General features: G+C 48.6%; 1 protein-coding gene across 9 annotated transcripts in view; it reads right to left on the bottom strand.

Moving 5' to 3' along the window:
* Positions 1 to 17,760, bottom strand: part of UNC13B (unc-13 homolog B) — a 158,258-nt gene that overhangs the window by 63,885 nt on the left and 76,613 nt on the right. For 6 of the 9 annotated variants that reach the window (XM_028748795.2, XM_077936599.1, XM_028748802.2 and 3 more), the window contains one exon: positions 52 to 98. In XM_028748795.2, coding sequence (XP_028604628.2) covers positions 52 to 98 — 47 coding nt within the window. Of the gene's footprint in view, positions 1 to 51; positions 99 to 2,605; positions 2,629 to 7,250; positions 9,781 to 17,760 lie in introns of those variants that run through there. The other 3 variants (XM_028748791.2, XM_077936597.1, XM_077936598.1) reach the window with 2 other exon arrangements.

Genomic DNA, 17,760 nt, shown 5'->3' with positions numbered 1-17,760 from the left:
ATCACAGGGCAATTTACAATATAAAAACAGAAGTTGTCAAAGGCCACTTACCCTCCTTTGAACCACGGTGACTTGGACGGATCGCCATCATCCGGACCCTTAAATGGTTTTTTTTAAGAGAGAGAGAAGGAGAGAGAGAGAGAGAGAGAGAAGAATTAATTGTGCTGAGCAAAGTTCAAGTCAGCTGCTGAGTTCAAAATCGGGGAGGACATTTCATGCATGAAAATGCACACAAAGCGCTTCATGTTCATTAGCACCTCAGAGGATGGCAGGGAGGCTGTGCTGCCCAGTGGTGTGGACACGGAGGCACACAGGAGAGGGGCCAAAAGAGCCTGTTCAGTGCAATGTGCTTTTGAGGGGGAATCAACCCACAAACATTTCTTTTTAAAAAAACAAACCAAGAGTTTGGCAAAAGCAGATCCTACGAGTTTGATTTGAATCTGTGAAGTCCCAATGTTGCCGAGAACATTTCCAAAATACTTATTTATTGAGAGCACACAAACAAACAGAACAAACGGACGCCGGAATCGAGTCACGCATCTGCCTTCCCTTCAGCCCCTCTGAAACCAGGGGAAAGTGCCTGGTCTCACACTGCTTTTCAATCCCTAAGCCAGGAAACAGCCGGGGGGGGGGGGCTTCTGTGAGGTGCCAGAGGAGCCTGCCAGCTGTTCCTGGCACCTGCACCACCAAGGAGCTGCAGCAGCAGCAGCAACCATTTAGTAGCAGCCTGTTTCCTGGAAGAACAAATACATGCTAGACAAATTCTTGAAAAGCCGCCATCCTTGCCTAGAGAGCACAAGGGAACAAAAGGCTCATCTAGGAGAGGGCTCTGCCACCTCCATGGCTGGCTTCCAAGGCTCGCGACACAAGCGGCCCCACAGTCTGTGCAGGAAGCTGCCACCAGGATGAGTCCCAGAATGAGCACCGAGCAGAGGCAGGCTACTTCAGTTGGAAGCCACTTATTCTAAGGTCCACAGCACTGTTGGAACCAGGGCAGCCGAGCAGTGGAACAGAGGCAGGCAAACAAACAGTGAAAGGTGAAAGGAGGAGCCCCTTTTGGTCAACTGCTACCTTGTTCTTGGCCTCCTCAGTAGCCAATTACCAAGTTTCTGCTAACTGCACCAAGGAAGGCAATCTAACTGCCCTTTGAATGAGGAGTTCAGGAGTTCATGGACAAAGGAGAGAAAGGGAGCTTCATTTCCCCAGCAACACTTTCTCCGGCCAGGCTAAGCAGCACCTTGTCTCAGAGGAGGGCAATTTCCACCCAGACCCCTCCCTGGGAATCCGCGGCTGCCCAGGACTTCCTCTCCGAGGAGTTCCTACAAGAGCAAAGGTGGAGGAATCAACAGGAAAGCTGCCTGCGCCGAGCAAGTCACAGATCCATCATGTGGCATTCAAGAAATCCACTCATGAGAAGGCACGGCGCCAGCGCTAGCAGAGATGACGTGGCCACTTTGACTCACTCCTGTGACACACGAGAAGGGCAGCACAAGTGCTGGCTCACTCCTGTCGTGCTTCTGAACTAGCTGCAGGCATCTGCAAGAACAGGATGGTGGCCCAGACAGACCTTGGGTCTGATCCAGCTGCAGGTCTCCTCTGAGGTGCCTGGGCTTAAGTCTGCTGGCTTTGTGCAAGGATGCAGTCAGATTAAAGCGACAGAACATGTATTTGGAGTCCAGATCGGCAGTCAAATGAAGCAAGCCCACTTGGGGAAGCACTATTTAGACAAACATAAGCAAAGACCTCTGGATGCATAGCCTTCTCACCCTGGAAACTGTGCATGGAGACTATCAAATCTTAACCCAAAACGTCAAATGCATGATCTCACTAAGAAACATGTAGACAAACCTGAATTAGAAACCTGCTTTGCTTTTTGCAGAACGTTGCTCTTGGGCTTCATCCCTCTGGTGTCTGACTTCTGAATAAAATGGCTAGAAATGGACAATGAGTCTTTTGAGTTCAAGGTAGCACAAGGATAAAGCCCTTGTTGCTCGTAGCCTGCAGACCCCTAAAGACCGTTTCTGCCCATGAGTTTGCACACTGTTTCCAAGAAACACAAAACAATTTTGCCCAGAAGCACCAGAAGGAATTATGGCTCTGCCAATCCTTAGAATTAGTAGCAAGTCTTCTGCCAAAGTGACAAACACAAAATAATATTTATATTTTAAGAACTGCTGCCCAAGAGGTAAAAGTTGAGTCTCTGTGACCCACAGACACACACACACACACACACACACACACACACACACACACACCAGGTAACCTTCCTAAGGCACACAGTACATTTATCCTCTGCTGGGACTGCGAAGAACTGCGTACGCACAGCAGACATGGATTTGCAACATCAACAAGGTGTTAAGTAGGAATGTTTTCTTCCTTTATAAAAGCTACCTGCACTGAACAGACTCCTCTCAGTTCATACACAAGATCAGGAATTCCTCCCAAGACGGTCGCATGCTGAACTTGCCAAGAGACGTGGCGGGGGGGGGGGGGTACTTCAAGGGTCAGCCAAACAGCCAAGTGACAATTCAACAGGGCATGCACAAATAACACACTGGAGTGTCAAAAGTAGGAGACACACGGGTTAGAATGAACAGTATATAACCTGAAGTTCTCCTCTACTTCCTTCTGCAAAGGAGAAAGGGGTGGGGGGAACACAAAGGAGAGGAAAGGAGAGTCACACAGTTAACACCGAAAAATTATGCTGTTGACCAAGTTTGGAAAATGAAGCAAAGCAGTGCAGAGATGTAAAATTTCTGTATCACCCCCAAAATCCCTAGTAGGAAAGGTCCATTTAGCTTGAAAAACATGGGCTCAGCTTTGTACACTGAAGGTGCTGGAAGGTTGGGGTGGTTATGTTTTTAAAATGAATTTCTGTTGCAGTTTCAATAAAACACTCATATTTCATTTTCTTCTTAGCATCAGCAATATATTGTGGGCATAGAATCTTAATTACAAGTAAACCTTTTAATTAGCATAGCATAGTCACACCTGCCTCGAAATCCACAACAGTACCAGGCACCTAAAAAAATCTTGACTCACTTAAGAAGTCATGTCCCCTCTCCCTAATGATGACCCACAAAGCTCCAGGGATCCTGAGAGGAGGCTGGCTCCCACATCCTCCTGAGAGGATGTCTTTGAGCCTGGGGCAAAAGAGTCCAGGGAAGCTGTGGCGACACAACATTCAGACAACTTTTTGTTCCATAAGGAAGGGAAATGCCAAATGCTTCTGTTAGAAAACTGCAGCACTGTCCCAGAAGCTAATACTGTTAAAGAAGAAGGTTGGATAAAACACCACACACTGATTTATCAAGTCTAAATAACAATTCCATCAAACGCTATTGAAGCTTTCTCTAAACAATTTTTTTAAAAAAAATAAAATGCTTTGAGGTCCTGTCCCTCAGGACAAGCAAGCTAGCAGGGAAATGGATATACATACAGCTTTTTAGCAAACCCTTCAATTCAAAACACTCCACTTCGTGTATAAAAAAATGTTAGGGAGGTTATTAGTGGTGCTTGGAAAATTTGTTACACCAGGCAGTCCAATGAAAGGCCAATGAGTGGCACAGGCGGCGGGGGGGGGGGTGTCTTTCTCTCTCTCTCTCCCTGCCTCCCCACATGACGCACTCTTAAGGCTCAGGCAGACTTCCTTTTGTGCTGCGTTTCTGGGCCCAGGTCTGCACTTTAAAGCTCCATGTCTGAGCAGTTTCGTTTTCTCTTCCCTGCTGCTTTCACAGGTAGAGCCCACATTTTACCAAGGAATGAAGCAAACCACAATTGGGTTCCCCGCAGATTGCTATTTGCTCCGATTCAGCAGTAAAATGTGGGTTTTTACCCGGGAGGCGCTAGGACAAAACAAACAAACAAACAAACTGTTTGGACATGGACTTTAAAGCATGGACCTTTGCCTGGAAAGTGTGGCGCAAAATGAAGTCTGGATGAGTGTTACTGGCAGCTCAGTAGGCAAAGCCCTCGATTCAGCACCTTGGACAGCACCATCTCAGTCTCTCACGGCTATTCCGCTTCCCTCCCCCAAAATCTGATATAGACCAAAGGGCCCCAGGAAGCCCAAATCCAGGAGGGCATGTTCAATCTGATTTAATTTGAGAATAACTTGAGTGTACATGCCTCATGCAGTAGAATATGGCTTTTTACTTTTAAGAAAGTTGCATGGATAGTAATTTTAATCCATAATGGTGACTGCTGGCAAAACCCCCCAAAGCCCAAGTGTGGCAGTTATTGTCCAAAAAGTAGATGACCCTTGGCTTTCAAAAAGTGAAATAAAATTGGGGAGGGGGTTAGGATTATGCCTAGAGAGAGAGACCCATGCCAGAAGAATCCATTTTTCAAACAAAGAGCTGACATACCAGAAACACAGCCAACCATCATCTCAGAAGTTCATCTGAAACTGTCCCAAGGAAAATGCCTGCCAGGGTATGCTCTGAATCAAGCTTCTTCATTGCAACCAAATCGCATTTTCTTAGTAAACGTCATCTAGTTTTTCTTGGGCATAAAAGAGCAAAGAAAGAATTGGGGACCTAGGAGTCTGAAACATCAGGCCCACCTTTGCCCCATTCTCTCTCTCTCTCTCTCTCTCTCTCTCTCTCTCTCTCTCTCTCTCTCTCTCTCTTGCTCTCCTGTTTTAAATTCTAAATCTCCCATTCCCTAATGAAAACATGCACAAAAGGAACACACATGAGCAGTGATTTAACAGGTGGAGGAGAAATGAATCCTTCTCCCATCTGTTTTCTAAAGAGAACTGAAGCATTACTTGAAAAATCTAGCACTAAATTGCTGGCAGATTTTAGCAACTGTTCCCATTTCAATTTTGGTAAATATTTGTTGTCAAATCAAAAGAACAAGAAATTAGGAAAATGAATAGTTTGTCACAAGCTCCCCAATGGCGCCACAATGTCAGCCACTTATTTCAAAGGGCTTCTATTGTTGTTCTTAATTGTTACCTGAACACAAAAGGCTAATGTGGTTTGCAGTCAGAAACTGCCTCTACTTAGAAACCAGCTATTCTGAGTAAGATCAAGGTTTCTTATGAAGGAAGATGGCAAATGCTCCAAACTTTTGCCAGCCCTCAGCAGAAACAACTTCTCTGCCTCCAACCCTAATAAGCTGATTTTATAAAGACCTGGAATAAATTTTCTAGGCCACAGGATGGATGGCTAGGGCATATTAATTTACTAGTATTATCATTACCTGGGACCATTTTGTGGCGGGATCCTTGCCTCATAAAAACCACTATTTCCACAGTAATATTGAGCTCATTACAGCCTCAAACCTTCTGCACTATCCATAACTCTGCTAGAGGATTTTACGACCCATGATTTATGAAAATCATTTAAAGTGTTGAAAGTGCTGTGCTGCTTTCCTTTAGTCCTGCAGAGGAGGAAATCCCCCACAACCCCGTTTTAGAACGGCAGAAATCAAATGGCAAGAGGTTTCAACCTGCCCAGAGTGGGAATTGCAGCCAATCACAGCTCCTGCAAGTTTCCCACGTCTTCCTTGCATGCATCTCGCCTTCAAGCATCAAAGAAAAGTGCGCATCAGGGAAGTGGTTGTTCCCCTAATGTGTGGAGCAGCCTTCAGCCTGTGAGTGAGCAAGGGTGAGAGTCCAGCTCTCCCAAGCCCAACACTTGTTCAACTTGGTGTTCTTCCTTCCGAAGCACAGCTACGACAGAACGCGTTAAAAGTATTTGGAAAACCGCTTTAAGCAGGGAAAGATGAAGAGTTGGGGGAAGACATGAGGCTTCTTTTGGAAAGTGGGAGTTGCTGTCATCCCAGAATCAAGAGCCCTTTCATACACTGCAGAAACACTGAGTGCCTTCCGTGTGTGCATGTGGCATGCCCCATAAATGTGGGAGATGCGCATGCAGAGTACACTACGACTTGAAGTTGCCGCTGTGGGAAGCCACTGTGGTTCTGGCCTGGGCGCACGGACTGCAGGGTTCTGAGAGAAGTCATTCTCCCACACAGGGCAATGTGTCAAACTGTCCTAGGAATGATGTTCCGTCTTTGTATACTGCACACAGCAGAAGAAGGAGGGGAGAGAGAGCCTCATCTTTATCCTTGGAGACAGGCGCTGCTGTCCAGTGTGGTGGAGGGGGCTACTGTGGGCCCACTTGGGCGCAATTTCAGGAAACATGCATCACACATGAGAGTCTGGAATCAGGTGGGGCATTCCTTAGGGGGAAATGGAAAGCACCTTTGCCACTATACCCAAGGGTCAAGTGCAGAGGTGCAATTTCAAAGATGTGCAAATCTTTTGCTTATTTTAGCAAGTGAGCAGGTGGTGCCCCCCCACCCCCAATACATGGTCCTTTTGCAGCTCAGTAGTACATAAGGACCAAAGCAGCTCCCTGAATCTCGCTGGGTGACGCTTCTGATGAATTTTGCTTCTGCTCTTCTGCCCCTTTGCTCCCCTTCAAGTCTCCTTATTGCTACCTAAAGTCAAGCTCCACTGTTCTGAAGTTTGATTTCACAAACCCTCAAAGGTAAAACACGAGGCCTAACCCAATTGGAATCTCAAGTGCCTACGATCGCTAGGAAGCAGCTCACATGGACCCCACAACTGATTATCATCTGAACAGTCCTCAATATAAACTCCACAGAAGAGGGCTCTTGAAGTAAGGCACATGACAAACATAATGGAGGGTACGATCCACATGAATTCTGCACTCCAACAGAACACCTCTTATGTGGATTTCTCAAGGGGCATTATTACATGGAGGGAAACAGTGCTCTAATGGAGCTCTTCCTTGGAGCTGGTTATTTAAACATTTCAGGCGATATCTCCCAGCAGATTTCAGCTTCCCTGGCAAATTTATATGGGAAATGGCAACTGGCTCCTGGTTCAATTTTTCCCGTGAAAGTAAACAGACATGGAAAAGCTCATGCTTCCAAGTGGATCCCCTAAGCAGGTTAATGGAATTGGAAACACTTTCCCAACATGCTTTCAGTTTGCCAAGAAGCAGATCTGAAGTCAATGCCTGCTTCCTTGGAGATAGAACATCACAAATCATTTGGCAGACCTCCAGAAACTGGGTTTGTTTTGGGGGTTTTTTGCATTTGTTAAGGGTGCAGAGATAGGGCAGCTTTTGTCTTTGGCTCTTATCATCTGCTATCTCTGACCAAACTTCAATAAACCATTTCTATTTAATCATTCTGCCTGCAGCTGCTAAACTTTCTGACAAAAAACGAGCAAGCATTTCACCAGCAAATCTCAAGAACTTTGGGAGTACCTGAATGAATCTCTTCAGCCGAGGAAGTCCAGCTTGCCTCCTGGGCCAGTTCCTTCAAGAGCCTCCGACGCATCTGCCTCTTTTCCCTCAGGACATTCTTGAAGTTGTTGATGCACTTGTTCAGGTAGATGGTCTCGGCACACACCTTCTCGAGGCTCATAGGTCGGCACCCGCTGGGCTGCGCAGGCGCAGAAGCCGGATCCTGCTGGGCCTCTCCAGAGGGGAAGGGCTGCTCCACACAGCTCTCAGAATCTAGAGGGGGCACCAGGTCGGGGACCGGAGCTTCGTCAAGAGGCAATGAAGCACTGGGAAGAGTTCTCTGCATCAGGCCCACACTGTCACTGCTCACAGTCGTGTTAGCCTGGCTCTCAGAAGACTGACTAGGGGGAGTTTCAGCAAAGGTATCCAAGCTGCCGTGCACACTTGGGCTACGGAGGGCAGGAGCTGGCTCATTGTTCATATGGAAGCTCTTTTCCCCTTCAAGGAGGACTTCTGGGTCCCCGGTCTCCAGTTTGTGGAACACCACCTGCAGCGCAGACCGGAAGTGATTCAGTGCTTTGCCCAGTTTGTTAGTGTAAAACCTCATGTCCACGAGATCAATGCTGTCCCGAGAGTGCTCAAGGAAGTACTGGGAATTTTCTAGGACATCCCTGAAGACCTGATCAGTTGGGTCTTGCTCATTCAGGTCAATCTGGATCATGTCTTTGAGCGTCTCACTGCTGTCAACCAATTTGCGCAGAGGACCATCACAGCTGGGAGTGGTCATGGCCACCGGTGCCTCCTCCAGGAGACTGACTTGCTCAGGACTGAGAAACTCCAGCGTGGTGGCATCACAGTCCGTCTCGCTTTCCCCTGGAGTCAGCCCTCCTGCTTGGTCCTCTTCCACAGGAGAGGAGCTGCCCTTGGTGGCATTTTCAGCATCTGAGGCACGTCCCCCTCCTCCCTCACACAAGGTGGCCACCTTGCCCAAGCACTCTGGGGATGGCAAGGAATCCCTGCCTTTGTTCTCATGCCCAGGGCCTTCCAGCTTCTTGTGGGATGCATCAAGGACTCCAGCGGAAGAGCTGCTTTTGTGCAAAGTCTGCTCACTACTGCCCATTATTTGCACGACTCTCCCCACTTTTTCTTCAAGTTCAGCAATTAAGTTGCTCTTCCTAGGTAGGGTGGATTTTGGTTGAAAGTTAAGCCTCTCCCCTACGTGGCGGTGAACCTCTTGGCAAGCGTTTTCCTGCTGAGCCTGGCAAGAGTCCACTTGGAGCTGCCCATCTCCGTCCGTCCTGACCACTTCCCCACGAATGTGCAAGGAGCCCCAGTGGTTCCCACTCTGGCCTGGCAAGGGCAAGGTGCTCAGCTGTGCCCCAGGACCCACCTGGCCATTCTGCTGGCTTTGCTCACTGCTGGCCCCAATGGTAACTCCTGCACTTTGCAAAAGAATCGATTTCTGGAGAATGAAGTCTCGCTGCTCAGCGTTAGCAAGCTTTACAACAGCAGGTCGTGGGGCCAGCTGCTTGCCTGTTGCTGCACCAGATCTGTAAGCATCCTTGATGTACTTGCTACGCTGAATGCCATTGAAACAGTGGTACTCTGACAAGAAACGGTGGACTAGCTCCTTGGTGTTCTCCCCCTCCTGCTCTGGGATGCCATAAAAATACAACACTGGCTCTCTGATGGGCCCTCCCAGGAAGGGCTCCCTGGCCTTGGCCTTTGGCAATGGGGAGTTTTTGCTGGTGGGGCCAGAGCTGCTCTGCAGGCCCTCAATCTCACTCAGAACAGTGTCCACACAGCTGGAGACTTCGTCCACAGAGCCTTTGATCAAGGTGAGGTGCTGCTGGAGCTCAGCAATCTCGGTCTGGATGCGACTTATCCCTTGGAGCTCTTTCACGATGTACTCAATGACATCGGCAGAGCGGTCTCTGGGCCCAGGGCTGCAGGGAGTGTAGGCGAGGGGCTTGTTTGGAGGGCAGGGCCCTTCCCCTTCTCTTTCCCCAGCAACTCCCCTCCAGCTGGTGCCAAGGCTCAGGGTAGCGAGATCGGCTTGCCCCTCGGGGCTCTCCATTTGCTCCAGAAGGCTCTCTGCGGCCAGGCGGCCAGAGACGCCCCCTAAGTCACACTGGCTTGGAACTAACGCCTGTGGGGCTTCGATGTATCCATCCCAGTCCAGCCCACCTTTACTGGCCTCCCTGGTCCCAGGGCTCCTCCCCTGAGCAGCGGAAAAGTCACTGCTGGCAGATTTTCTATTGACGCCACAGACAAAGGTGTCCGTTTCTATTTCCACGAGGGAAAGCTGCTGGTGGTGATTCTGGCTCAGGGAGAGCTCGCTCACCGGCCCTTGCAGAAGCTTCTTCATCTTCTCCTCCAGAAACAGCAGGGCCTTCTGCTTCTGAGAGGGCTGCCCAGTTAGGAGTTTCACAGCAGACGTTCTAAGCACAGAAGCAATGTCATCTTCTAGCCTTAGGGTGCCTTTGCCAGCGCACATCCTCAGTGGCCGCGTTGGCGCCCTCTCATCATGCCACAAAGCGGCAGAGGCCTGTGCCCCTCGCTGCCTGCCCAGCAAGGCTCTCTCGGCCAAGGATTAAGACTCATCAGAAGCTGCTGTCAAGAGAAGGGACAAAGATGCTGTGTATCGGAGTCAGTGGAGAAAAAAGCGACACACACATTCACACATTCACACACACACACAAGCTTGGGCCACGTAATCCAACAAAATTGCACCCGTGCAGCAGGACAAATCTATTTTTGCAAGCATGCTGGTATAACCTGCTGTTCCATTTCAGCCTTCCAACTGAATGAAGGTCCTGGGGCCAAGTGGTGAGCAGGAAGGTCTCCCTGACTCTTGCAACAAGTAAAGGATGCCTTCACCTTCAGCCCCCCCCCCCCAAATTTGCTTTATGAGAATGGTTTCCTTTTCCACCACGGAGACTGGAATTTTGTCGAAATTGAAGTCTTAGCAGCAGAGCCCTCTCTATTTATCCCCCTCAGGTACAATATCCTGGCCTATCCATTACCTGCCTCAAGTGCTCCTTGGCATGCAGCCAGCAGCTCTGCCCTGTTCCCTAAGAGGCGCAGGCCAAGCCCGTTCCAGCTTCAAGGTACGCCTTTGTATGGGCGCAGATTTGTCTGTCTGCAGCTATCATTTTCACAAGAAAAATGATGAAAGATCACACAGAGAAGGCCTTGCCTGCATACAGAAGCTTTCTTTTTATAGCTTTAAGGTCATCTGCTAATATCCTAAAATCAGTTAAGGGAAGGCTCAGCAGAACCACTTAGTCCTCATCCCTTAATGAAGATACAGGCAAGTGAACAGAACGTTCTCCCCCTCCCCATGTTGAAGGTTAGATTGCAATCTCCTTGGCAGCAGGAATACACTTCTTTTTATGAATTTAACAAAATTTGCATGCCACTTCATTGCGCAAAAAAACTTAAGCGGTTTGGAAGAAGATAGGTGCCTCTTTCCTTGCTGTTACTCTAGTGGGCACTAGTGGCATGAGATACGTATATAATGCAGAAGACATTTTTATTGGGCCACCTCCTCACAACTGAGAAATAGAATTGAAACCTTGGACAATTACATAATTCTACACCAACTGTGACTGGCCTAGTAAGCAAGAAACTCAGCCAGTTTCTGTAACTATTATTTTGCATCGGTAAGAAAGATTTACCATAAACCTGGTGAGAGTTAACATTTGCAGTTGTTCCTTAAAAATAAATAGGGGTAGAATAGTAGGTGCTGAAGAGTCCTGGAGGAGGAGGGGAGCAGAGCCAGGAAGTCCAGTTAAACCCAGTGGCACCACTGAGACCGTGAAAGCTAAGATCCAGGACAAAGAAGGCATTCCCCCTGACCAGCAGAGGCTGGTCTTTGCTGGGAAGCAGCTGGAAGATGGCTGCACGCTCTCCGACTACAACATCCAGAAGGAATCCACCTTCCACCTTGTGCTGCGTCTGAGAGGTGGCTTTTAGGTGTCAACGGAACTCCTTATTTGCAAGTTGCCAATAGCATTTGTTTGCACTGCAGCTGTTTAATGTCTTAATATTGTAAGGTAAATAAAAGTTTAAGTAACTGCTTGACTGTTGGTGTAAATGCTAAACAAAAGGTTGGGGGGAATTGTATTTTAATATTCCGTTGGAAGCCGCCCAGAGTGGCTGGAGAAACCCAGCCAGATGGGCGGGGTATAAATAATAAATTATTATTATTATTATTATTATTATTATTATTATTATTATTATTATTATTATTATTATTAACAACTGTGGAACTCCCTCCCACAGGAGGCAGTGAGGGCCACCAACTCGGATGGCTTTAAAAGAGGATGGGACAAACTCATGGGGGAGACAGCGATCGATGGCTATGGGCCACGATGGCTATGCTCTGCCTCTGCAGTTGGAGACGATATATATGCTTCTGAATGCCAGTTGCTAGAGACACAGGAGGGGAGAGGGCTCTTGTGCTTTGGGGCAACTGAAAAGGGAGAGTTCTGAGCAGTACACAGAACAGCCTCATCTCCACACACTGGCTCACAACTTGGGGGACAGCATTCAAAGAAGCATTTAAATACATTATTCCGGCTCCTACATGACTTTTAAGCCTGCCCAAAGTAGAAACCCCTGCAGGCTGTATTTCCTATGTGGATTTGCATTCCTCAGCTTCAGATGCTCAAGGACCCTCCTCAAAGAGGGGTGCCCTCTGTCCCAGCAAGCCCCCCAGCCTGGCTCAGCACAGCACGGTCTGCCGACACTCAGCTCCATTCAGAAACTGCTGGAGCAGCGAAACAAAACCTGTTTTTCCATGCTCCGTATTCAGCATCCCAGAGCAGCGCATTGTGTGAAGCACCGTCTCTTTCCAAGTTCTACTGAAAGCCGTCTGCTTTTCTGCTTACTTTTCTGACTACGGACTGGAAGGCTGGGGCGGAAATCTTAATAATTAAGAAGGCAACTTTTTTCCTGATGGAAAAAGCTTCAATTTTGTTTAAGAGAAAAAGCCGCCGGACTGCTTGGAACTGCAGGATTGGCCTGCTACTTGTGCGTTCCCTTGAGGGCAAGCGGCACTGCCCTGCAAAATCTCGTTTCTTCTGAGGGCACATCAATGACAGTGCCACCGCTTCAGCCCACAGAGTAAACAGCCATTCATTTCCAGTGTCAAAGAACACTAACGATCTCTAAGTGACTAAGCACATGGGAGCAGAGGGGGCAGGACTGGAGACGCAGGCATTGGAAAAAGGAAGAGGGTCTGTACCAAAAGATGGCTGCCCCCCAGATGAAGTTTCACACCTCAACCCAAGTACAGGAACAATCCCCTAAGAGGAGATGCACTGCTTTGGGAGTGGGGGCGGGAAGAGAGGCATTTATCGCTAGAAACCTTGTTTGAAGTTTGCTGGGCTTGCAACTTCCACTGAAACCGTTAAGGACCATAATGGGAACGGGTGCAAAAAAAAAGCTTATCCCCAGAAGCTCAGGCTGGATAAGCAGTTTATGAAAATATGCAATAAAAACATTATAAGTTGTTAAAAGCACTAAGACCAGTCCCAGAAAGGAAATGTTTTGTTTTTTCATGTTTAAGCTTTGCAGTCAGCAGAGAAAGGTGACTCCTTAGCTGGGGGGGACCCCACAAGAGCCCCCGCCTACAAGCCCCTGCTATTCAAAGCTGGCCTGATAGGCAGAGGGCACCATCCAATGGCCATGTTGTTCCTAATGAGCCGCAAGGGAGTTGGCAAGCAAAACCCCAAATTGCTGCCAAGGAGGTGGCAGAGACCTAGCAGGGAGCACAAGGGAAAACAAGGTGCAGCCCCTCTGGGTGCCATCACATGCTCTGTATCAGGGTTGCTAAATTTTGTGCAGGCTGAGAACCACATTGGCCCTCAGGAGGTAGCATATCAAGGGGGGGGCAGAGCACACAGTGGGCATCTTTCAAAAGGGCACATGGGGGGGGAGGTCTTGGGGAGCTACAAAAGAAACAACCACCCCTTGGCAGCACGGTATCACAGCAGGGGACCTACGGCAAATAGTCAATAATAAAAAAATAAAATTGGGGAAAACTGGGGGGTCCTATCTGGGGGCACAAACTTCTGGGCATCATGGAATCACAACAAACCAATTACTCTTTTTTTAAAAAAAAAAATACCTTTTTTGAGTCTGGAATTCTATGACACCCCAAGGATATTTGTGTTCCCGGAGGACACAAAAGCTTGGAGAAGGAGAATCGTGGCCAAAGCAACGAAGTTTGGAAACTGGCAGGTGGAGGAGGGGATTTATAGCTTTCAGCTCTCTGCCAGTCCAACAGTGGGTAGGGAGGGAACATGGAGGGCAGTGTCAGGATTTGACCTTAGGATTTCTTCTGGTCCTAAACTCATCTCAGCAGCAATCAAACTGGATCTTGTGGCTGCAGCATACAGCTGATCAGATACCCTGAGCAACTACCACAGCAACAAGGGAGAGAGAAGGGGAGTTTTTATAAAAGCACTCCAATCTCCAACCCCACCCGTGGGGGGCTGGTGGATAGCAGCAGCACATCTAGGGTGGGACAAGGAAAGAATCTCTCTCCTGCTGAGATCTTCCTCCAGTAGACTCTCAAAATAGCATTCAAGAAGGCTTCACAATGTGGACATGTGTATCTGCCTCTTACGGTGACTGAAACAATGGGGAAATAAAGAGCAAGTGAGATGATAGCTAGCTAGCCTTGCAATTCTGCTAACCAGCTTTCAGGTGATAAAGGATGCTCCTTTGGTATTAAGGGCCCAGAAAAACTCATTTGAAGATAAGCTGACCCAGTCAAAGATACTGTTGCCTTGCAATAATGCCGCCATTAAGATGCTGAAATAGCTAATTGTAGCTCCTGGGAAAACCAATCAAGTTGGAAACATCGATCAAGAAGAGTTAAACAGTAAGACACTCCTTGTCTCCTAATGCTAAGGATCACCCAAGTAAACTGATTGGAATCACAACACAGAGCTCACACACAAAATTCACCACCGCAAGGCACCATGTGGGGAAATGGCTGGGGAAGCTTTTTTCAAGGCTGACACAAATCTGTCTGATAGACACGGGCAAAGCTAATGTAGGTTTTCCATCTGCCTTTGGTAGCCGTCTCCCTCTGGAGAACCTGAGGCCAGGGATCAGCAACGAGGCCTCCGGACTCCTCTCTCATGCCCGGCTCGCAAGCCTGGAGAGCATGGGCTGGGTGGGCCTAATCCTGCAAGGCAAACCTGGCCGCCTTGCTTTGGGTTCGGCTTGCAAGGCTACAGCAGAAGCCGGAGAATGAAAACTCACAGCTGAGTGCCAAAGGAAAGGTTGCTATGGCAGCCCTTCTCGACATGCGGCAATTCTGACACTTGCTGGGAATTCTTACACGGCACCTTTTATGGCCAAGGGAGGACTACGCCTGCTTCAAACGAGGCCTGGCCAACGTGCCGGGATGATGCTGCTTTCTTGGCTCCATCATCCCTGGAGGCTGGCAAGCAAAGATTGCAATTGCAATTTGATGACACTTCAGGACGACAGTTTCTGTCCTCGTCGCTTGCTTCCCAAACTGTTTATTTTCTAAAGCCTGATCTGCCAATAAGCAAGCTGCTAATCTCAGCGAGAGCTGAAGCAGGCACTACGCGGCTGGATGAATCACGTTTCGGAAGGTAGAGAGCCGAATGAGAACGCTTATCAAAGGGAAAATATTCTAAACTCCAGCCAGAGCAAGCACATGCGCTAGCAAGTCGCTCAGAAGGGAATAGAGACTCAGATCAAAATGTTTATAGAAGAAAACGGGAAGCAAAGAGAAGGATGCAAAATAAACAGATGTGGAGTTGCTACAGCTGCCTGAGATGCTACAGCTGCCGATCAGGGCAGACAATGCTGAGCTCAATGGGCCTGACTCCTAGGTTCCTACATCCATCTCACTTGTTGCCAATCTCACAAGATTCATGGGAGCCATTGCAGAGGCTCAGACTGGCACAGCCTCTTGTGCCAAGGAATGCATTTGGGAATGTAAAGGGACTCAGGTACCCCAAGCCAAGCTACAGGTCCCATGACATCCTAGTTACATGGCAGTCAGAGGGGACACATGTGGCAGAAAGCAACAAAGCTTTCTGGGGGATGAATGACAAGAACAGAACACAAACTGATTGGTACAAAAAGCCAGTGATAGAACTTGTCAAGTCACTCAGCCTTGAGTAACCAATGCTGATTGCTACAAGGCTCTGTCATCCTAACCGCTTCCTCCTACGGAAGGGAGAGAAGCCACCTTGAAAGACCTTCCCATTCTCCTACTTGCTAAGAAAGCTTATCATTAATGCCTCATCAAGATAAGCTCTATGAACAAAACTGAGGCACCCATTAATTTTAGTTAACGTTAGGAGCATTTCAACAATTGGCAGGTGACAATTTTCCTTCAGAAAGGTAAGTAAGCGAAAGGGTAAGCGAAAGTAAGCCTACGCAGACTAGCCTACTCTTTGAACAATCTAGAAGCAAAAGTCAACAGACATGGAAACCTGCTCTTAGGAGCAAGGTATGAAAATTCCAGTAACATTCTCCATAGATCAAGGAATAGCAGATACATTGCAGCCAGAAAAATGCGAGATTCAGAAGACATTTGACCAACTGAGTGCAAAGTGCAAACACCTGAAATGTGCTTGGAAAGTCCTCTGGGAAAACCTGAAACTGGGGGCACAGATGCCCAAGGGGGGCAGTGGACTGGCCACTATTTGATCTATAGGCTAAGAAACATGTTTCTTGTTGGCAAGAATGAAGTTTGGTTTCTGACAGCACGGCGAGGTATTTTGTCTCTGCTCCGCACGAGGATTTAAAGCAGGTTTTTAGCCAGGCAGACATGAAGCGGCAAGAGGCATGGCAGCTTCTGTATCCAAGGGTGACACCAGCGCCCCTGGGAGAGCTGCAGGTCGGCCGCGGCCCATGCCAGGCTCCTCAGATCTCTTTCCCTCCGGACTCCTCTGCAAGGAAATTTGAAGCATGCCAGTTGTTTGCATGGGGAACTTGGGTAAGTGATGTCCTGGACAACGGAGGCTGCCCGCTAAAAGCTGTCCTGGTGACACCCAAAAAGAAAAGCAAACCACCTGCAAGCCTCCTGTGTCATTGATTTTATGTTTCTGAACAATCTCCATAAAAGACATGAAGTCTGGTGAATCTGTGCTAGATGGCCATTTCCAGGCAAGTGGCTGTGGAAGTTCACGCCCCTTTCCAAGACTGTGGGTCATCACTAACATGGGATTCTAACCGGGGCAGCAATGTGCAGCCCTGAGGGGAAGGCTGCCTTTTGTCAAAGCAGCCCTTTCCACTCCCAGGTAAACTCCAGGGCCTGGCAAAGGGGGCTTCTGCAAAACCGGGACCCAAGTGCCCAGCCTGGGAATTAGAATGGCAAAGCAAGGCGTCAAAGAACAGTGAATTTCAGCACTCCCATTCCTCCCTGAGGAGCGGCTCTCTGTCTCTTGTTCTTCCTTGTCAGCTTCACAAGTCGCTTCACACAACAATTATGTGAGGCAGCAAGAAGCTTTTCCTACTTCTGCCTCTCGTGCAAAGCAGAATCCCAGCCAGGGACACTCACAACCCCCAACCCAGAGCTGGCTTCAGCCGGGATGCCAGGCTTCTCTTTTGGACGAAACAGGAGGGCAGAAGAAGGAATCGCAAGGTGCTCGGCATTTACTGCTCTGCCTCCCTCTAGCCTGTCTCAAGCCCCAGGCGGGGGAAAGAGTTCAAGGGCAGAAATATTCTCAGCTTTGTGTGCATGTGTGTTTCAATTTGGTGAAGTCGCGGCTGAAGAAAATAATTCAACAGGCTCCCTAACCATGTGCCCTTCAAATAAGATTCTTCACCATAAAGTAAGTAGTCCCCCCCCCCCCCGTGAATCCCTTAGATGCTCAGTTCCAGTTGAAACATTTGACATGTAGGAGTCTACCGATCCTAAAAGGAAGCGCTCTGATTTGTGAGCATGAAGGACAAACCTCAGAGACAGAGCATGCCAAAATACTCCAGTTGAAGGCTACTAAGCATTAAGGGAAGCCAGCAGGTCAGGACCTCTCTCTCAGACACACACACAAACTCTCACACAGAGCCGTCCATCTCCCCCCACCTCTTTAGAGCTGCCTCAAACTTCATGCTTGCAGTCTTAGAACTTACCTTGCGGCTAAAACACACAAAAGCATAAGGAGATGCAAACGGAAAAGAAACTTGGGGGAATCAAAGGAAAGCAAAAGAATAGGAAAGCTCCCTTTCCCAGAAGGAAGAGGCACGGGCGAGCCAAGGCCTGTCCCACCGAGGGGTGGGGTCTTTCACGGGTCATGGTGGGAAAGGCATCGGGCTCCGCAGCATCCAGGAAGTGCAAAGTGGAAGACTTTTAAAATCAAAAAAATCCACAGCTGCCCTGAACCCGAAAGGAGAAACAGCGAAGCCAAGGAGCGGCGAGGTCACTCTGGAAGCGCTGCTCTAGAAGGGCCCTTCCCCAGGCACAGCTTGGCTCTCCAGCCTGCCTTCCGCTTCCCAGACAGCCAGAGGAGCAGCCCAACTTCGTCCTTCT

This window comes from Podarcis muralis, chromosome 11, assembly GCF_964188315.1.
Source record: "Podarcis muralis chromosome 11, rPodMur119.hap1.1, whole genome shotgun sequence".
In the NCBI taxonomy this organism is placed as follows: domain Eukaryota; kingdom Metazoa; phylum Chordata; class Lepidosauria; order Squamata; family Lacertidae; genus Podarcis; species Podarcis muralis.
This window is presented reverse-complemented; position numbering and strand designations above follow the sequence as displayed.